The following is a 17,109-nucleotide window of genomic DNA, read 5'->3' as shown; positions in this document are numbered from 1 at the left end:
GAATCTCGCTTACATGAGATCTGGGGAGTTGAACATGGGTCCTTAGGCTTCACAGGAAAGTGCCTTAACCACCAATCCATCTCTCCAGCTTTGAATCATTTTTAAAATTGGTGTAATTACTCTATTTCTTTGTCTAAAATCATACTTTTCCTTGTAGTAATTTCAATGGCTTTTAAATAACCAGTCTGACTTCTTGTTGTATCACTAACACAGACCTGCCAGCAGTACTCTGTGTGACTGACTCACTGGGATGCCTGCAGATCTAAGCAACTGCAGAGTTGAGCATTTTCAGAATCTGCATATTAGCTCTGTGGTATAATGACTGATGTCAGCCCCAGCTTTGCCAAGCATCTCTCATCACTACAAGTTGCATTCCCTTACCAAACTATTGGGCTTGCTCTGCCTTTCTGGAGCACACTCCCTTCCACATATTTGCTGTATGGATTCAACAATATGACAGACATCCTTTTCCCTTAAAGTGGCACTGCTGAAATGGATAAAAATAATTTGCCACTGCCTGGTGGGAGGAGGTGGTAAGGAAAGGGGAGAAATGGCAATGGATTCTGGATATATTTCAATCTGTGCCTATTCGAAACTATAATGCTCTGCCCTGAGCTTCTTACACTCCTGTTTTATCCAAGTTGGATGAGGCAAATGGTTTATGGGAAAAAAACTAAGAAGTAAATGTCAACCTCTATGCTGAGCCTATGGCTTTTAACTTAGTAAAACTTGAGCCCTGACATCCACTGGCAGCTCTATGAACATTGTTTTCTTTATTAAAGGGGGAAATTGGTGCTATATTGCACAAACCAGGCCATGAAAGCCTTTTGTAAGCTGCTGGGGCAGTTGAGGGAATGTAAGACTCAGCCTGGCAAGTAAACACACACTTCATACAAAGGTAACATGGACCAGAAAGGGGGGAAAAAAAAGAAGTTATTCTAAAGTATAGCATCAAGAAAGAATGCACTCCCCACTTATTTAATGTTTTCCTTATGTTTCCTCTGAGCAGTTCTTGTTCTTGACAAGCCTTCTCTTCTGTGATGGCTCAAGAAATGCAGCTTCTCACCGGGCTTGTTTATTTACTTACACAGCCTTCCCTGTTCCCCAGCACGTTCTGCACAACACGCGGTGAAAAGTAAGCGTCTTTCGTCATGGTTGCTTCCCTGAAGTTGTTCACCAAATTCCATTTTTACATCCCTTTTGCAATCTCATTTTATCCACTTCAAGTATCCTGGATTAAAAAGACTGTCTCTGGAGTAGTTTTCAAAGGGAGTCTCCCATAGCCTTTAAATCCCCCACATTTTATGGTGTAGATATTCAGGATCTGAGGTATTAAGCAAGAAGGAACATGAAGTTGATCAGGACAGGCACAGAAAAACAGAGTGGCTCCTTTTCTAGATAACTATTGTTGGAATTGGCTGGTTATCTGTAACTTTTCTGGTTTAGAGTGATAGACTGTCATTTATAACTAGGCATTATGCAACAGATGGTGTGTGTGTGTGTGTGCGCGCGCGTGTGCGCGCGCGCCCGCTCAAGGGTGTGTGTGTGAATACACATGCCCTGCTTCCCTGCTATTTGCAGATGTTCAAAAGACACTTTCACCACAGGAAGAGGAATGGGTTAGAAGAGAATTCTTTAAAACTTAAGTCAATAATCATAATTTTTATAAGGATACTGCCCTGCCCATATATAATACTTAAAAAAAAAACATTTAATTAAAGAATTATCACCAAAAGCCACCTTCCCAGATTCTAAGTTTTAGCACCTTAAAAGGAACACCTATGTCAAGTTCCCTAAAGTGCACCCAGGCCATTTTATCTCCATCTAGCAATCCCACTTTTAGGGTGGGTAACAAATACACTAGTTGGGCACATTGCAAGCTTGGACAAGTAGGAGACATATCCTTTACTTCTCCTCAAATGCACTAGCACATAAACTGAAGGCACTCAGGGCTGGAGAGATGGCTTAGAGCTGCTTGGAGCTTTCCTGCTAAGTGTAAGGATTCAGGTTTGATTCCCCAGAACCAATGTAAGCCAGAATCACATGGTGGCCCATGCATCTAGATTTCATTTACAGTGGCTAGAGGCCCTGGAGTACCCATTCTCTCAGTCGTTCCTTCCCTCTAATAAATAAATAAATATATATATAAAATTAATTGTAATCATGAAAGTCTTGTTTGTTTTTCAGCAAGGCTTTGGACATTTTCTAAATCCAAATTATTCTAGTGGAAAAATTAATAAATTAGAATTAGGAAGGTGTCTATGAATCACAGGGACGTTTTCAAAGTGGCCTCCCAGAAGTTCAGTGTTGCATAATACAACTTTGGCGCTGCCTAAGAAAACTTCAGATAGGTTAAATACACTTAGGACAGGTTTATGTTAAAATCACTCTGAGGCTTGGGACCCTCAATTAAGTACTTTTTCAGTCACTTCAAAAACTTCTTGGGCCTGCGGTGCTAGAGAGAAGAGGTGAGAAGTCCATTGCTTAACAGCACCCTGCCTGAGTTCTCTCACCTTTCTTTGACCCAGGGAACCCAGCTCCTTAGTGCTATGGGAGTGCTATGGGTCGCCACTTGCTCTGGAAACAGAAAAAAAAAAAAAAAAAGCAACTTTTTCTCCTCCCCCAAGATGGGGAAAATCTCTTTCCACATATTATTCCCAGTCCCCCAGATGAGAAACCAGAAATGCACAACAGATCCTCCCAAGAACATTAGGAGAAGGGAGGCAAGCGAACAAGCGAGCAGAGCAGAGTGCTTAGGCAGTGCCCCAGGGAAGGAGGGATCTTCCAGAGCCAGCAAAGGCTCGGTTTGGAATGAAGTGGAAGACCAATAGCTTTTCCAAGAGGACGTTCCTGAGCACACACACTTCTGGGTCCTCCCCTTGCGAGCAGGTAAACAGCCGCCCAGCGGAGACCACCGAGTTCCTCCGGGGTCACGCGCCTGGCATCCAGCTGCAGCTACTTTTATTGAAAAGCAACCCAGGGAGAGGCTGAGCGGAGCTACTAAGGCGTCCACTGTCAGAACCCCTCCCGTGGGCTGCCTGAGGGCCGAAAGGCTGGCTGCCTGGGGCCGGTGGCTGGGGTGGACGGGAGCGCGGGAGCCGAGGGGCACCGCCACCGAGTGAGGGGTGCTCGCAGCCCGAGGCCGTGGCCACCGGCGGGACCCGGGGCTGGGGGTGGGGAGGAAGGGACTCGGCCCGCTGGACGGTCGGCTCAAACTTCCCAGCCCCGCGCCCACCTCTCCCCGCCGGGAGCTGCCCCTCCAAGGGACCTGGCTCCGCCCGCCCGCCCGCCCGCAGAGCCTCCCCCAGTTCCCGCTCGGGTCCTCCCGCCGTCGTGGCCGCGTCCAGAGATGCTCCACCGCAGACCCGGGACCCCTTAGGCGCCTCTTCCCGTCCTTCTGCCAAATCCCAACGCCTGTATTTTTCCAGCTCCCTCTTTCCCTCTTGAAATTGAAAGTTATTGAGGTCGCTCGGGGTTGTTGCTCCAGCAGTTTCCTTCCCCGCCCCCCGCAGCCATCCCCTCGGCTCCCCCTCTCTCCCTCCCTCCCTCCCTCTCTCCCTCCCCCTCCTTTTCTCCCTCCCCCTCCTCCCCTATGGGGTGCTCCGGGCCCGGCCCAGCACTGGAGCGGCTCCCGCTCGCCAACGCCAGAAGCAGCTCGGGGTCTCTCCGCCGCCCCTGGGCCATGGCCGAGGTGCCCGCGCCGCCCGCTCCCCTGCGCTGCCCGGGTCCCCGCCGCCGCCGCAGCCGCCGCAGCCTCTGAGCCCCGCGGCCGCCGCCCGCTCGCCCGGATTCCGTTCCGCTCGCCGCACGCGTCGGGGTACCTGCGGCCGCCCGCCCGGGGCGGCTCCCACCACCTCCGTGTGCGGCGATGACAGCCACCCCAGAGGGGCCGTCAGGGTTCGGGCCGTTCGAAAATGCCCTAGCTGGTGTCCCTGTCCGCCCGCCCCGCTCCGCTGGCCATCGCCGCACGCCTTTCGGATCTCGGTGGAGAAGTCCCGCTGCCTGGCGCGTGTCTCTCTCCATGTAGACACGCCTGTCACCTGCAAAGACTTTTTTTTCAAAAACGTTGCATATAACTAACTGACGATCAAAAGCAAAAGGAGAAAGGAAGGGAAACGTTACTGGGTTACTATGCACTTGCGACTGATTTCTTGGTTTTTTATCATTTTGAACTTTATGGAATACATCGGCAGCCAAAACGCCTCCAGGGGAAGGCGCCAGCGGAGAAGTAAGTGGGGGGGGGGGTTGCGCGAGTGTCCCTCCCGCCGCGTTCACCTGTCCCGTCGCTGGGCTTGTCCCAAATCAGCTCCCTCGGGCACTAGTCCTCCCCGCCTGCCCTTCTGCCTCCCCCAGGGGATAACGGTGCGGGCGCCGGGGCTGTCCTGGGCGCCCCTTGTTGCTCAGCATCCTAACGGGCGCCGGGCGGAGGTCAGCGCACCGGGAGCTGCCCTCGCTCCCGCCCCCTGGTACTTCACGCGCGGAGATGCAGGCTCCTTCAGCAGACTTGCTCTGCGCATTTGTGCGGAGCGGGCGAGCTCCGACGGCGGCTAGGAAGCCTGGCCTCCCCGATGCCCCAGTCTGCGGCATAGAGGTGCAGCCGTGACACCAGCTCACCGCGTGTCAGCAGGTCGCGCGCCGCCGCGGGGACGGGGACCCCTTGCTTGGGTCCCCCGACTGTGCCCAAGTGGTGAAGTGGCCCGGGCGGAGGGAGGAACGACCACACGAGCTGCTCCCGACACGCACTAAAAGAGCAGAGTGGAACGGAGCGGTGGGGGGTGGGTCCCACGTCCGTGTGTTGACCCAGTTGCGAACTCCTAACTCCCGAGACTTGGGACTTGCAGTTAGGAATCCCTTGTGCCTGTCACCGGAGAGCGCTTGGATCATCCCAGTCCCTTTCAAGTGGGTCCCTTGAGACCGGCGCATACTGAGGGTGGAGTTCCCCTTGAACACTCGAGCTCGCTCCGTTCTTTGCTGCTCCTTTATCCAATTTCTAGGGAGAGTGATTTCGGGAAATACCCTAGCTGGGATTAAAAGGCAGCCTCGGTGAGGCTTCATCCCAAGTAAATTGATGTGCCCAAGTGGCGTCTTTCGGAAATGGGGAAGAGGTGCAAGGGTGGCACTTTTTGCTCTCCCGGGTAGCCCGGGACTCACAGTGCTCCGGCATCTGCACTGTGGAGAACTCCCATCACAGAGCCAAGGAAGACCCTGGCTCCATGCTGGGGGCTCTGGAGGGGAAAGGGGGGGAGGTGAGCGTTCCCTGCGTAGAGAGAGATACTCTTGACCGGAGGCTTGGACCTCCGAGGCTGATCAGCACAAGATCCGCGGCTGCGCCCAGTCCTCTGGGAGGATCGCTTCCCACCCCAAGTGTCCAGCCCACAAAACCCCTCGGGGCAGGAACGAGGGCAAGCTCGGAGGACACAACACTTCTAGTGTGAGATGGAAACATAGTAATCGCTTCTTGGTCTCTGTTTGTCTCTGCCCTGCCCCTGGGCGTGAGGGTCCCTGAAAGCTCCCTTTGTACCGCTAGCCTCTGCCAGACAAGGTTTGATTCACCTGAAAACTGCCTTTAAAAGATGTGGGTGGACTGAAGCGCCAGTGGCTCCGCCGGCCTCACTGCCCTAGGATCTCATAGCAGGGTGCAGGAGGGCCAAAACTAAACATGTCAGGGCAGCATCTGATTTATTATTCTTGGCCTCTGAATGGTTTGTACTCTCTGCAACTCTCCCACCCACTCTTTTGCTCCGGCCCTGTGGCCGCCTCCCAGAAGGAGCGGCCTGGGGCTCCACAGTGCCCTGGGGCTCGAGATCCCAGCCTCCTCTCCTTGCAGGGCCCGGGGGTGGGGGCGTAGGGCAGAGGAGGAAAATGGAGGCTGGAAGGAAGCATAGCTTCTTGTCCACTACAGCAAGTGCCAACTGGGCGCTCCACGTCCACTCCAGCGGGAAAAAACGTCCCCCAGCTGGGACCTACACACTTGCTAGGGCGGGGCAGAGGTCCTGTATGGTGGTGCCTCCGTTTCCGGTTTGGGGGCTCCGGGTTTCTGAAGGAAGGTACCAGAAAGAAAGTTTGCTGTGCATTTGTGAGGACCACGGAGGGTGCAGGAAGGTCGATGGGGTGCACCTCTGAGCCAGCTTCCAAGGGATTAAAGTAGTTGAAAGGCGAACTTGCGTCTCACCCAACCTTAATCATTCAAGACCAAGTCAAAGGCACCTACTGGTTGGGTAGCTGGAAAGAAAGAGGAAACGGGTGGTATTGAGTTGAAATTCCAATGATTCTATGGGTCTGGGTTTAGGAGAGAGCTCCTTCAAGAGATGCTCCTCGCTCCTTCACGCTTGAGTCTGCGTTTGGTTGCTGGTGAAATCCTGGAAGAGGGGCGACCCCTTGCGTCCTCCGAGAAGAGAGGAGATGGCAGGTGCAGCCCTACGTGGAGAAATGGGGAATAAGGGAGCACAGAAAGATTGTTACATGTTCAGAAACTGAAAAGTCAAACTGCATGCTCAGAAATTGATATGGGTCATTTCTTTGTAAATCTATGAATAAAAGGCTTCTCTCTCATTAAGAACTGGCAAAATGTTTTAACATGAAAAATAAGGTCAAACGTTTAAAAAACATATGGTCATTTCTGGTTTTCTTCAATAGACAGCCTAAGTACATGTTTGAGTACCCTTCTTAAGTCGTACATGAATAGCTTCACTTCCTTTAAACTGTCAGGACTGTCACTGATGATGGGGCTAGAAAATTTAAAACAGTTTCTTGAACGTGTAAGTGCCAAAGATTCTTACAAGCAAAGAAGATCACTTGCAGTGTTAAATATTTTTTAATCTAAAGAGTCATAGGCTAGAGTGAGACCCTACCTCGAAAAACCGAAAACAAAACGAAAAAAATAAAAAGAGTCATAGCAAGCCGGGCGTGGTGGCGCACGCCTTTAATCCCAGCAGTCGGGAAGCAGGGGGAGGAGGATCGTCGTGAGTTCGGGGCCAGCCAGAGACTCCCTAGTGAATTCCAGGTCAGCCTGGGCTAGAGTGAGATCCTACCTTGAAAAAAAAAGAGTCATAGCATATAAGTGAAGTCATTTCCCTAAAATAATAAGTATTCCATTAATCTCCAATTTGCTGCAAATCAGTTATCCTAATTAATACAAACTGATAGCTCAATGAAAGACATTTAATGAAAAAGCAAAATTCTTTAAAATACCTATTTAATTATGGTGAGTGAATGCACAACAAAATACTACTGATTTGGATGTTATACAGCTCCTAGGTGACAAAATTGAAATTATTCAAGATAAAAATTAAAGTTATTTTAAAATACCATTCAATAAATTTTCAGAGAAAAGCCCAAGGTTTGAGTACAGGATGCTAACTTCAGAAAACTAAACTCAGTTTCTAGTTCATTTCCAGCCATCTTTGTATCTCAGTAAAGTCAACCTTTGAATTCTGGGTTATTTACTAAGAAAATGTAAACATCTTCTTCCCCATAACAATAATTATTACCCCTTACTAATGTTCCATATTTTTATTTGGGTTATTTATGTGGGGGCTGAAGTTGTCACTTGAAGTATAAAGCAGGCCTCAAACCTCTCTATTCCACACAGAAGGGGACTGAAAACAGGGGCTGAGTAACTTACATTAAAATCATGGAGACAGTCATTGGAACTTGTATTTTGTCGCAAGCTTCATGTATGAGGCTTCATATGAGTGCATACTATATGTGGATTTGTGTCATAGAGAAGACATCAGGATAATGAAATAATTAATTTGATGGCTATTTTCTGATATGTTTATAGAATAAGCTTTTCCACTTGGCTATATGTCTTTGAATTGAAATATCTATTTATTGAAACAATGGTGACCAATGTGTAAGAATTAAATACTTGAAAGAACTAGTGAAGTCTGTTCAATAGAATACATTCTTTCATTAGGCAGGAAACATTATAGGATTATAAAGTACCAGAATACTGTTTTTAGAAACATAACATACCAAGCATTTTATTTTATGGTTTGTGGCCATCTATTACTTAAAAGTTTAAATTATTCAGATTCTAGGTAATACAAATTTTGAAAATCTATTATATGCATAATAGTCAAAATATACTCACCCACTGAACAAACTAAAAGACTTTCAAAAGGTTTTGTTTACATAAAGAAGAATGAGAAAGGGTGCAAGAATAAAAAGAAAATACTTCTTAAATTTTTAAAAAAATATTTATTTATTTATGAGAGAGAAAGAATGGGCACACCAGGGCCTCTAGTAACTACATATGAACTCCAGACCCATGTGTCCCCTTGTGCATCTGACTTACATGGGTCCTGGGAAATCTAACCCAAGTTCTTAGGCTTTGCAGGCCAATGCCATAACCTCTAAGCCAATTCCCTAGTCACCAAAAGAAAATACTTTTTATTTGCAATGAAACAGAAACAGACTGACTGGAATATAGTGGTCATTGCTCATGGCATTGCTTCAGATGTTGAGATCTAATACACTTGTGGTAATTTTATTGCTGATCCTTGGAAATAACAGATTAATGGATCAGATAGGAAAACATTTAATTCTACCATGCGCTTTAAACCATAAGTTTTGAATACATTCCATTTGGATATGGGCTTCAGTGCATTTCCTCACTTGTTTGTCTGTTTGCTTTTTCTGTAGCTTAACCCTGCTTTTTTTTTTTTTTTTTTTTTTTTTTTTAGTTTTCAATTCAGCAAATACAGGCAGTTTGGTACCATTATTAGGCTCATCCGTGACCTACCCCCTCCCCATCAGCCCCTCCTTGTTGCGGTAAATGGGTAGTGCATTGTGGGGTCAGCCCACAGTTATTGGTAAGATAAATGTCTCTGCATATCATGACCCAACATGTGGCTCTGACATTCTTTCTGCCCCCTTCTTCCGCAAAATTTCCCTGAGCCATGTTGGGTTCATTTTTCGTCTGCTTCAGTGATGAGGTGTTGGGGGCCTCTGAGGCTCTGGCTTTCTGATTTGGTAGGAGTTGATTTTTCTCTGTGTTGGTCTCCTTTCCCCTTGTGCTGGTATCCGGTTCATCAGGAAAACAGCACCCTTGCTTGTTTCACCAATTTTCCTTAGTTTCAGCTGGGGCCCTTTTGAGGTATGATGGGGTGGCTCTCTCCTTAGGATCTGCACCCATTTGAAAAATAGAGAAGCAGATTCTCCAACGGAGAGTAAGTTAGTACCAAGACAAATGAGATAACTCTTACTTGTTTTTAGAGAGAGTTTAGTAGGTGTAGGCCCTCTTGTAGCCCATGATTGATGGTAGCTTGATATTGGAGAGTGGGCTTATGTTTGGATATGGTTTTGACTTGTTTTTCAGCTGCAGCTATGGCTCCCGTACTGCTGAGGGGATCAGTTAGCCAAATCAAGAACAGTAGGTTCCCCACTATGGCTGTGTGCCACTATTGCACTTGTGTGGGCATCACAACAGGTTATTTGCTGCTAAGTAGGTTGGACCATGAGTTGCTTGGACAGATCATATTAATCCTGAAGAAAACTCTACAACAAAAACAGGCAGTAAAATTAAAAAAAAAAACAAAGATATGTAAAAAAAGACATGTAAATATATAAAATGAAATAACATTTTTTCAAAGTATCTCTCAAAACTGAATCATGATTTTCCTGCTGGTAACCAAAGTTGGTTCCCCCAGTCACCCATGTAGCACCTTCTGGCACTAGACAGCTGACTGTCTGGGGACTGACTCTCTCCTGGCTTCCAGCCATGCCATTTCAGGTGTCAGCTGCATATGGTGTCTTCAGCAATAGGGTCTTACCACTAACCTTTGGTGGGTCATCAAGTACTCTGTCAGATTTGCATTTGTTACCTTATTTTTAAGAAAACAATGTTATTTACATTACTTACATATAGAGATGTGAACAAATTTGCTGCATAAAGTATTCTTTGTGGCATATCATGTAATAACTACAAATCAACACCAAATTCATATTCATAAGAAGTACTGGCAACATCTAAATACAAAGTCCCTTTACCTTGTGAGTTCTAATTCAAATAATTATTACACTGTGGGTCATTTCCTAAAGTATCTTGGTTACCATTTGTATAAGGATTTTATTAAGCGTATTCAAGATGGTAATTTTGAAATACTGTGACTTTGATTCAAAGTTACTAAATAATAATAAGTGTAAAAACTACTTATCATAATTCATTTAATAAGCATAAAATGTGGACAGTATCTCAACTTCTAAGCAGGTAAACTTTGCTAAGTCATTTCTCCATTAAAGGATACCCTGGTATTTAATATTCTACAAATTAGGTTCTGAGAAAGTAATGAATGGAAATTATACCAGATAATAAAATTCAACTCTCAAGTTATTGCTACATCTCTACACAATGTCTTTATTAGCAACTTGTTGCTTTTAGAGTATTTGAATCTGAACAGAGGTTTCCAGATTGCTACTAAATGTCTAAAATATTTCTTAGTTAGATGTCTGATCTTATATATGAAATGGTTCTTTCAAATCTTATGTAACAAAATTTCAGAATCTTGTGTAAGGTTACAGTCATAAGTTCCACTCTGGGGCTGGAGAGCTGGCTCAGTGATTAAGGTGCTTGCCTGTAAAGCCCAAGGACTCGGTAGGATTCCCTAGTACCCACGTAAAGCCAGATGCACAAGGTGCATGTGTGTGGAGTTCATTTTTACAGTGGCTAGAGGCCTTAGTGTACCTATTCTCTCTTTCAATCTATTGCTTTTTCTCTATCTCAAATAAATGAATAAATATTTTAAAGAATCCATTCTTTATAATTGATAAGTTTATAATTGATACAACTATTGTGGATACAGAGATTTACTAAATCTTTTCTTGTATCTCCATTGAAGTCTTAAGCTATACTTTGCCTTGATCTCTGTCTTCTCAATTCTCCACGATTTATTCACATATCCTAATCCACCCCCCCCACAAAAAAAAATACCATTTTCTAAATAGTGAAGTCTTGAAAAGCCACCACAAGTGGATTCTGTGTCTCATGAAGTCTAAGAACCAACTTTGGTTACCAGCAGGAAAATCATGATTCAGTTTTGAGAGATACTCTGAAAAAATGTTATTTCTTTTTATATATTTACATGTCTTTTTTACATATCTTTGTTTTTTTCATTTTACTTCCTGTTTTTGTTGTAGAGTTTTCTTCAGGATTAATATGATCTGATTTTCTTAAAATTTAGCACTTGTTGGATTATCTAGTAAATTTGAAACACTTTTTCCAGTAAGCTTTACTTAGCATCTGTGAAAGGAGCTAGTAATTTTTGTTTAATTAAACCCGTCAGATCTTTTAATTCAGGAATATTACTAGCATTATGATGAAACTTTTCATCTAGCCACCAATACTAAAAATAATTGAGTGTTCCATTGTCATAAATTGTAGGGTAGCTGAGGCTGAGAATGTGAAATGACTACATATAAGTACTGACAATTCCCATTTTCTGCCTAAAAAAATTAACAACATGAAACTTGAGCAAAATATCTGCAATCATTTCATAGTTAGACAAGTGTTCATTAAAAAATATGACTGTAGCTGTCTCTTGTATGATAAGGGTATTTCTGTCGGGTTTGTAATGTTGGCAAGGGACCTAGTTATCCTTTTGTCACTAAAATTCTTTTAGAATTTTTCTTAATAGAAAAAAAGTCCGTGGTATTAAAGAACACAATTAAACATGTTTGTCCAATTAAACAGACTTCATTGCTTATAACTTTACTTATACTTAATGCAAAAATATAACCTATACTTCACAGCACTGTCTCACTTGAAGTTCCATTTGACCTTTAAGAATTTGGTGGGTAGCAAGTTTCAGAAGTTTGTGATAGAGCCTGAAATCTGAGAATGGAGAGTCCCTAGTGAATGCTGAGGGGGGCACAGTGAGCAACTGAAGGCCTGTATTTGATGTCAAACACTGTCACAAACATCTAGATAACCTATACAAGTCCTTTTACCATGCTAGGCCATATTGCATCCATGGAAACATGAGAAAGTTGACATAAAGAAGGACTTAGATGTACCCCATTCCAATCGTCTCTTCAACATTTAAGCTTTTCATTTGAGAATCTAAGTCATGATTAGGGAGTTGAATAGTTCTTTATTACTCAACTAGGTTTATCAGGTACAAATGAAAAATACAAACAAATATTCATTTATAATAAGTAAGTTTGTTCCCTAAAGTTTATCCCATGAATATGAACTGCTGAGCAATTTATCAAACTGAAAAAAAAAATGTTATTTATGATATGTCCCATCGTTCATAGATTTTTAGTGTCTGAAAACTAAAGCTGTAGATTAAATCAGCAAACTCAGTCTACAGCAGGTTCATCTTGTCCTTGGGCTTAGAATCAAAGAGAGCGGGTTTACAGTGCCAAGTAGAAGAATACTTGAGAACTTCCCTGCCACATGGCAGCCTTTCAGAGGCCAGAGTGCTAGCCATTACATGGTGGAACCTTGCTAGATGTCGCCCTTTCAGAGGTGACCTGTGCAGATAAGTAAAAGATGATTCTTGAGGTCCAGGTTTAAGAAGAAATGGTCTATTCTATGATAGTGAGTATAGAGCAGGAGGACATAGAAAATCATTTACCTTTATGAAGTCAATAGTTTTTGATTATTACTTTGATATAAAGGTGAGAAGTAAGATCATATTTGGCACTAAAGGTGGAAGCATATGTTTATAAATGTTGGTGAATGGGAAATGATAGGTTTACAAAATCATAAGAATATAGACAAGCAGGTTTGGTCAGAACCTTCTTTTTCTTTTGAATTATCTTTATTTTGAGGAGCAAGGGAAGCAGTTAGGGATTAAGATCCAATTTTAGAAAGAAGCCAAGGTCTATAGGGTCACTCAGTGTCACTCATATAAAAAGATTAGCTAGACATAGGAGATAAAACCCAGAGATGCCTCACTTATTATCAAAAGTGTTTATGCTGCATTGTGACTCATTCTTCATAGCAGTACCAAGTAAGATCAATTATATTAAAGCACCTTGTTCATTTAAATATCTTATGATTCTCAACTGTGGTTTCTCATTTTTATAGTAATCTCTGTGTTACATAAGAGAATTGTTGTTGAAATCATACATGACAGTTCTAAGTTGCTAAATCTTGTAGTTGAAAATTATACTTTGAAGTCTCATTATATGTGCAGCATGTCACTTTGCCACAAATAATGAGACTTGAAAAACTATGGGAATGAAATATACACTTCTAAAAGGTATAAAATGATTTTGGAACCATTTTATTTCGACTTATCATCTGTTTATCAGTGGCATTGCTACTTTCCAGTAGATTTCTCTATAAAGTGTGCTCATCTCAGGATGGGATAACAGTTCAAGTCTCATTCATCTCATTTTGCAACATTCACAGTGAGTAATTGCCCAGGCTTGGATATATCCAAGTCTAAGATTTCACTTTTGTTTCCTCTGGTTTGTGTTGAGGTTTCCATATCAAAATCAATATATCTAGCTCACTATCTCAGAATTTAGAAGGAGAATGGATTAGACTTAGTTGCCTCAAACACCTTTATAAGTTGAATACACGATAATGCAAGCTGTATATTCACTCCACAAAATTGTCCATATAAGTATGATACTAAGTACTTTTATAATTATACTCCAATATAAAGCCCATTCCTGAAAGAGTGGTAAAGCAGCACCCATTTTATAACCACACAGGATGAACCACCACCACACAAAGAAACCGATCCTGGGAGCTACATATTTTAGAATACCGTTTTCTTAACACATGCCCAATGAGTAAGTAGATGTTGAACCCCTGAACTGAAACTAACCCTACCCATCTCAGCTTGTCACGCCATGTCCACTTGGTACTTTAGCCAATTATATTCTTAGACCTTACTTTATATTTTCTTTCTCTTACTTTCTCTTCTTCACTCACTCTTTCTTGTGCCTCACAAACAAACCAAAAGTCTTTCTCAAGTATGTACTGTGTAGGTAATCTCTGGTTTTCAAGTGTATCCTTCTACATCTCTTCTCTGTCCTTTGTCCTCTCTTTTCTTAAACCTAACATACTGCTGATATCGAAGCATAAAAGTTTATGATTTTTTTCATTAAAAGTAATAGAATTGCACAGTTCCTCTGAAATGTTCTAAAATTATTCTTCCCAAATATGCTGCACATATCCAGGAGAAGATTAACTTAGGCATGAGGATGTGGACAAAGCTATAATTTTGTAGTTAAATATCAAAATCTTTATATGTAATTTACAACCACAACAGATATTTCCCTGGATAGATTTTGTTATCCAAAAAACTATCTTTATGGTGCTTCATAAAATCTGTTATTTATAATACTTTTGCCATGAGCTTAATAATAACCTCCACTCTGAATTGTTGCTTTATGGACCTTGATATGGTGATTCTTGAAGCAGAGTTCATATTAGAATCACCTTGAGATCTTTAAAAAAAGAAACAACCTTGGCTAAATGAAACAATCTCTGTGGATTGGGCCAAGATACCCTTATTTTTAAAACTAGTATTGATGGTTCTAATACACTGCTGAGATTGACAAATATCATAACATTAATTCAAGAATAACTTCTGCAATTGAGAAACTGTTGAAAACAATGTCTACTTTATGAGGTTTAGAAAGACAAAATAAACTTGTGTAAAGTGTGATAAGGAATGAGATATATATCACTGAAACAAATACTAGTTTGCAACAGAAACAGTCTGATAGCACTGTATTATTCTCAATGAAGAATTGATAGATTTGAGGCACTGACTTGTGTCATCAGAGCTATCTGATACAGGGTTATCTCAGGTTAATAACAAGAGCCAAATGCACACAGGAAGACATAAGAATGACATTAGCACATACTGGCTTCACTCAAGCACTGCCTTAGAAATGCAAGTCATGCATGAGTGCAGTACTGTGGTGGACAGGGGAGAGCATAGTGCAAGTGCAGAAAGAATATGTGGTATCAGCCATACTCAAACTTATTTCCAAAGCTTCTTAATAATAAACAAGAGTTTTTTTTTTTTTTTAATGTCTTACCAGATAATTGGTAATGTGCCCTAGTGTCTTTCCTGTTGTTAGGAAAATCTTAATGGTTAGAAAACTGCCCAACAAGAAATAAACATTCCTTTCTTTTATAGTTTCTATAACCCTGAATAAGTTTAGATTGACTACTGGTGATCAGGAAAACTACTATAAATAGCATGAGTTTAACTATCTTAATGAGCTAAGTTTTGTGGTAGGTTATTTATTCATGAACCTTTTTACTTTATTCCTAATGTGCTCTTCATTGAGTAGTTATCTTCATTAAATCTTGTTTATTATTCTTTTCTAGCCCATGAAGAATTTTCAAACAGTGCCATAAATCGGAGAAAGCTCCATGTAGAAACGAGGTGGAAGTCTGGGCTTCCTGTCAGATCTAATTCTGCTTGTTAAGGGGGCTCTTTGGGAAAATTTGGGTTCCAGTGAGTCACTAGGCCAAATCCCAATAACCACAATTGCCAAAAGTAATTAGACTGAAGAAAGCCAGGCTTCTTGGAAGGAGGGTCATCGGAGCATGCTTCAGATATTGCTCCATGTTTAGACCTAGTTACTTGTCCCTACAGAAAGCAGGAAATCTAACAGAAAACAATGCTGTTTTTCTCAAGATATTGTTCAATCTGAGCATGCAGGAGGTAGAAATGGATGGTTTGTACAGGCCCAGTTTACATCATGGTCCTCCCAAACCACCTGTCTGCCTGCATGAGTACAAAGCCTACAGAGAACTCTTACTGTCATCATCATGAGTCACCTCCTCTCTTCTTGCACAAATTAAAAAAGCCCCAGGAATTCACACTAAGTCTTTATAAAATGATGATATGACTAAGAGGAAAAGGGAAGAGAAAAACTCCTTACAAACATTCTTAGATTAACTTAGATATTTGGCAATAAGAGGATGGTAGCATATTATACCCCAACCGGAGTTCTAACATCTCCAGAGTTAGGAAAAGACCAAGAATAAACTTATAATTTTTTGTTCTTAAAATAATACCATGTAGAAACATGGAGTGGCAAGTAAATAAGTAGAACTTATCAACAAAGAATTAGGTCTGTTAATTTAAACTTTCATTATATGAGGAATTAAAAGCTTGTTAAATATTTCCATTTAAAAGCACAAACATGTCTGTGTTCAATAATCTAAGGAAAATATTGCTTTGAAACCATTGTCATTATCTGGAAATACTCAGAAAGGATATTCTGTCACTTCTTTGATGGATCTTTAATTGAATAAAAACAAAGATCCCAAGGGTCTCTGTTCTTAAAGCGTCAAAGTCTTGGATGATTCAAAATGACCTTAGGATATTTCTTTACTGTCTGAGCTGAGATATTGGATAAGTGGAATGACTATTTCAAATATACAGACAGGCAGTCAAATTTATTTTCTAGTCAGCTTCTTCTTGCAAGTGGAAGTCTCCAGGCAGCATTTAACAAACAAACTCTGTCCTCACTCTGCACACCCAATAGTTAGAATGATCTGCCTCCCACTATAACCAACATAGAACAGTAAATTTGGTATTCTTTGTGTTGAATTTGCCAGTATATTTTTCTGAGAATAGAACAATCCAACTTTTTTTCTAATTTAACAACAGAGGAGCTCTAAACCATTTCACACTACCACCACCATCTTCAGTATCCATGTGGCTAACCCATCAACATCTAGAAATTCATTTATGAGTCTCTGACTCTGAATTTTATATGCTGGTAATACCATAAGGGAAGTTCTTAAAATTTGGAAAATCTTTATGTGATCATTTTTAATCAAACTGCTTAACTCATAAGCTATGGGGAAGAAGTACATCAACAGATATGTTTCAAATAAAAATTCCCAATGTTTTCCAGTATATGATGTTTTTCTTCACCCTTCATGCCCAAACTCTCTTCCTTATCCACTCTTCCAATTCTTAAGTACTAAAAGATGGGTTGAGTAGTCTTCATTTAAGACTCTTCCAAAGAAAAAGTAAGCACACAGACATCTGATTTAATTAATAAAACACTGCATTTAATTTACCTTCCTTATCACAGTGAATATCTGTCTCCCTAGCTCTTCCATGCTTATTCCATGTAACAGCACAGGGAGAAATGAGCTATTTCTGTGTA

General features: G+C 42.0%; 1 protein-coding gene and 1 long non-coding RNA gene across 2 annotated transcripts in view; one reads left to right on the top strand and one right to left on the bottom strand.

Annotated features, from left to right (window-relative positions):
* LOC123463394 overlaps window positions 1-1,316 on the bottom strand; it is a 44,668-nt gene extending 43,352 nt beyond the window's left edge. Inside the window, exon 1 of the long non-coding RNA XR_006638910.1 lies at window positions 1,088-1,316. This is a non-coding gene — a long non-coding RNA (uncharacterized LOC123463394). The remainder of the gene's footprint in view (window positions 1-1,087) is intronic.
* Window positions 1,317-3,845: 2,529 nt separating this feature from the next.
* Rspo3 (R-spondin 3) overlaps window positions 3,846-17,109 on the top strand; it is an 82,820-nt gene continuing 69,556 nt past the window's right edge. Inside the window, exon 1 of the mRNA XM_004651226.2 lies at window positions 3,846-4,228. Within this exon, the coding sequence (XP_004651283.1) occupies window positions 4,132-4,228 (97 nt within the window). The 5' untranslated portion in view covers window positions 3,846-4,131. The remainder of the gene's footprint in view (window positions 4,229-17,109) is intronic.

This window comes from Jaculus jaculus, chromosome 9 (assembly GCF_020740685.1).
Source record: "Jaculus jaculus isolate mJacJac1 chromosome 9, mJacJac1.mat.Y.cur, whole genome shotgun sequence".
NCBI lineage: Eukaryota > Metazoa > Chordata > Mammalia > Rodentia > Dipodidae > Jaculus > Jaculus jaculus.
This window is presented reverse-complemented; position numbering and strand designations above follow the sequence as displayed.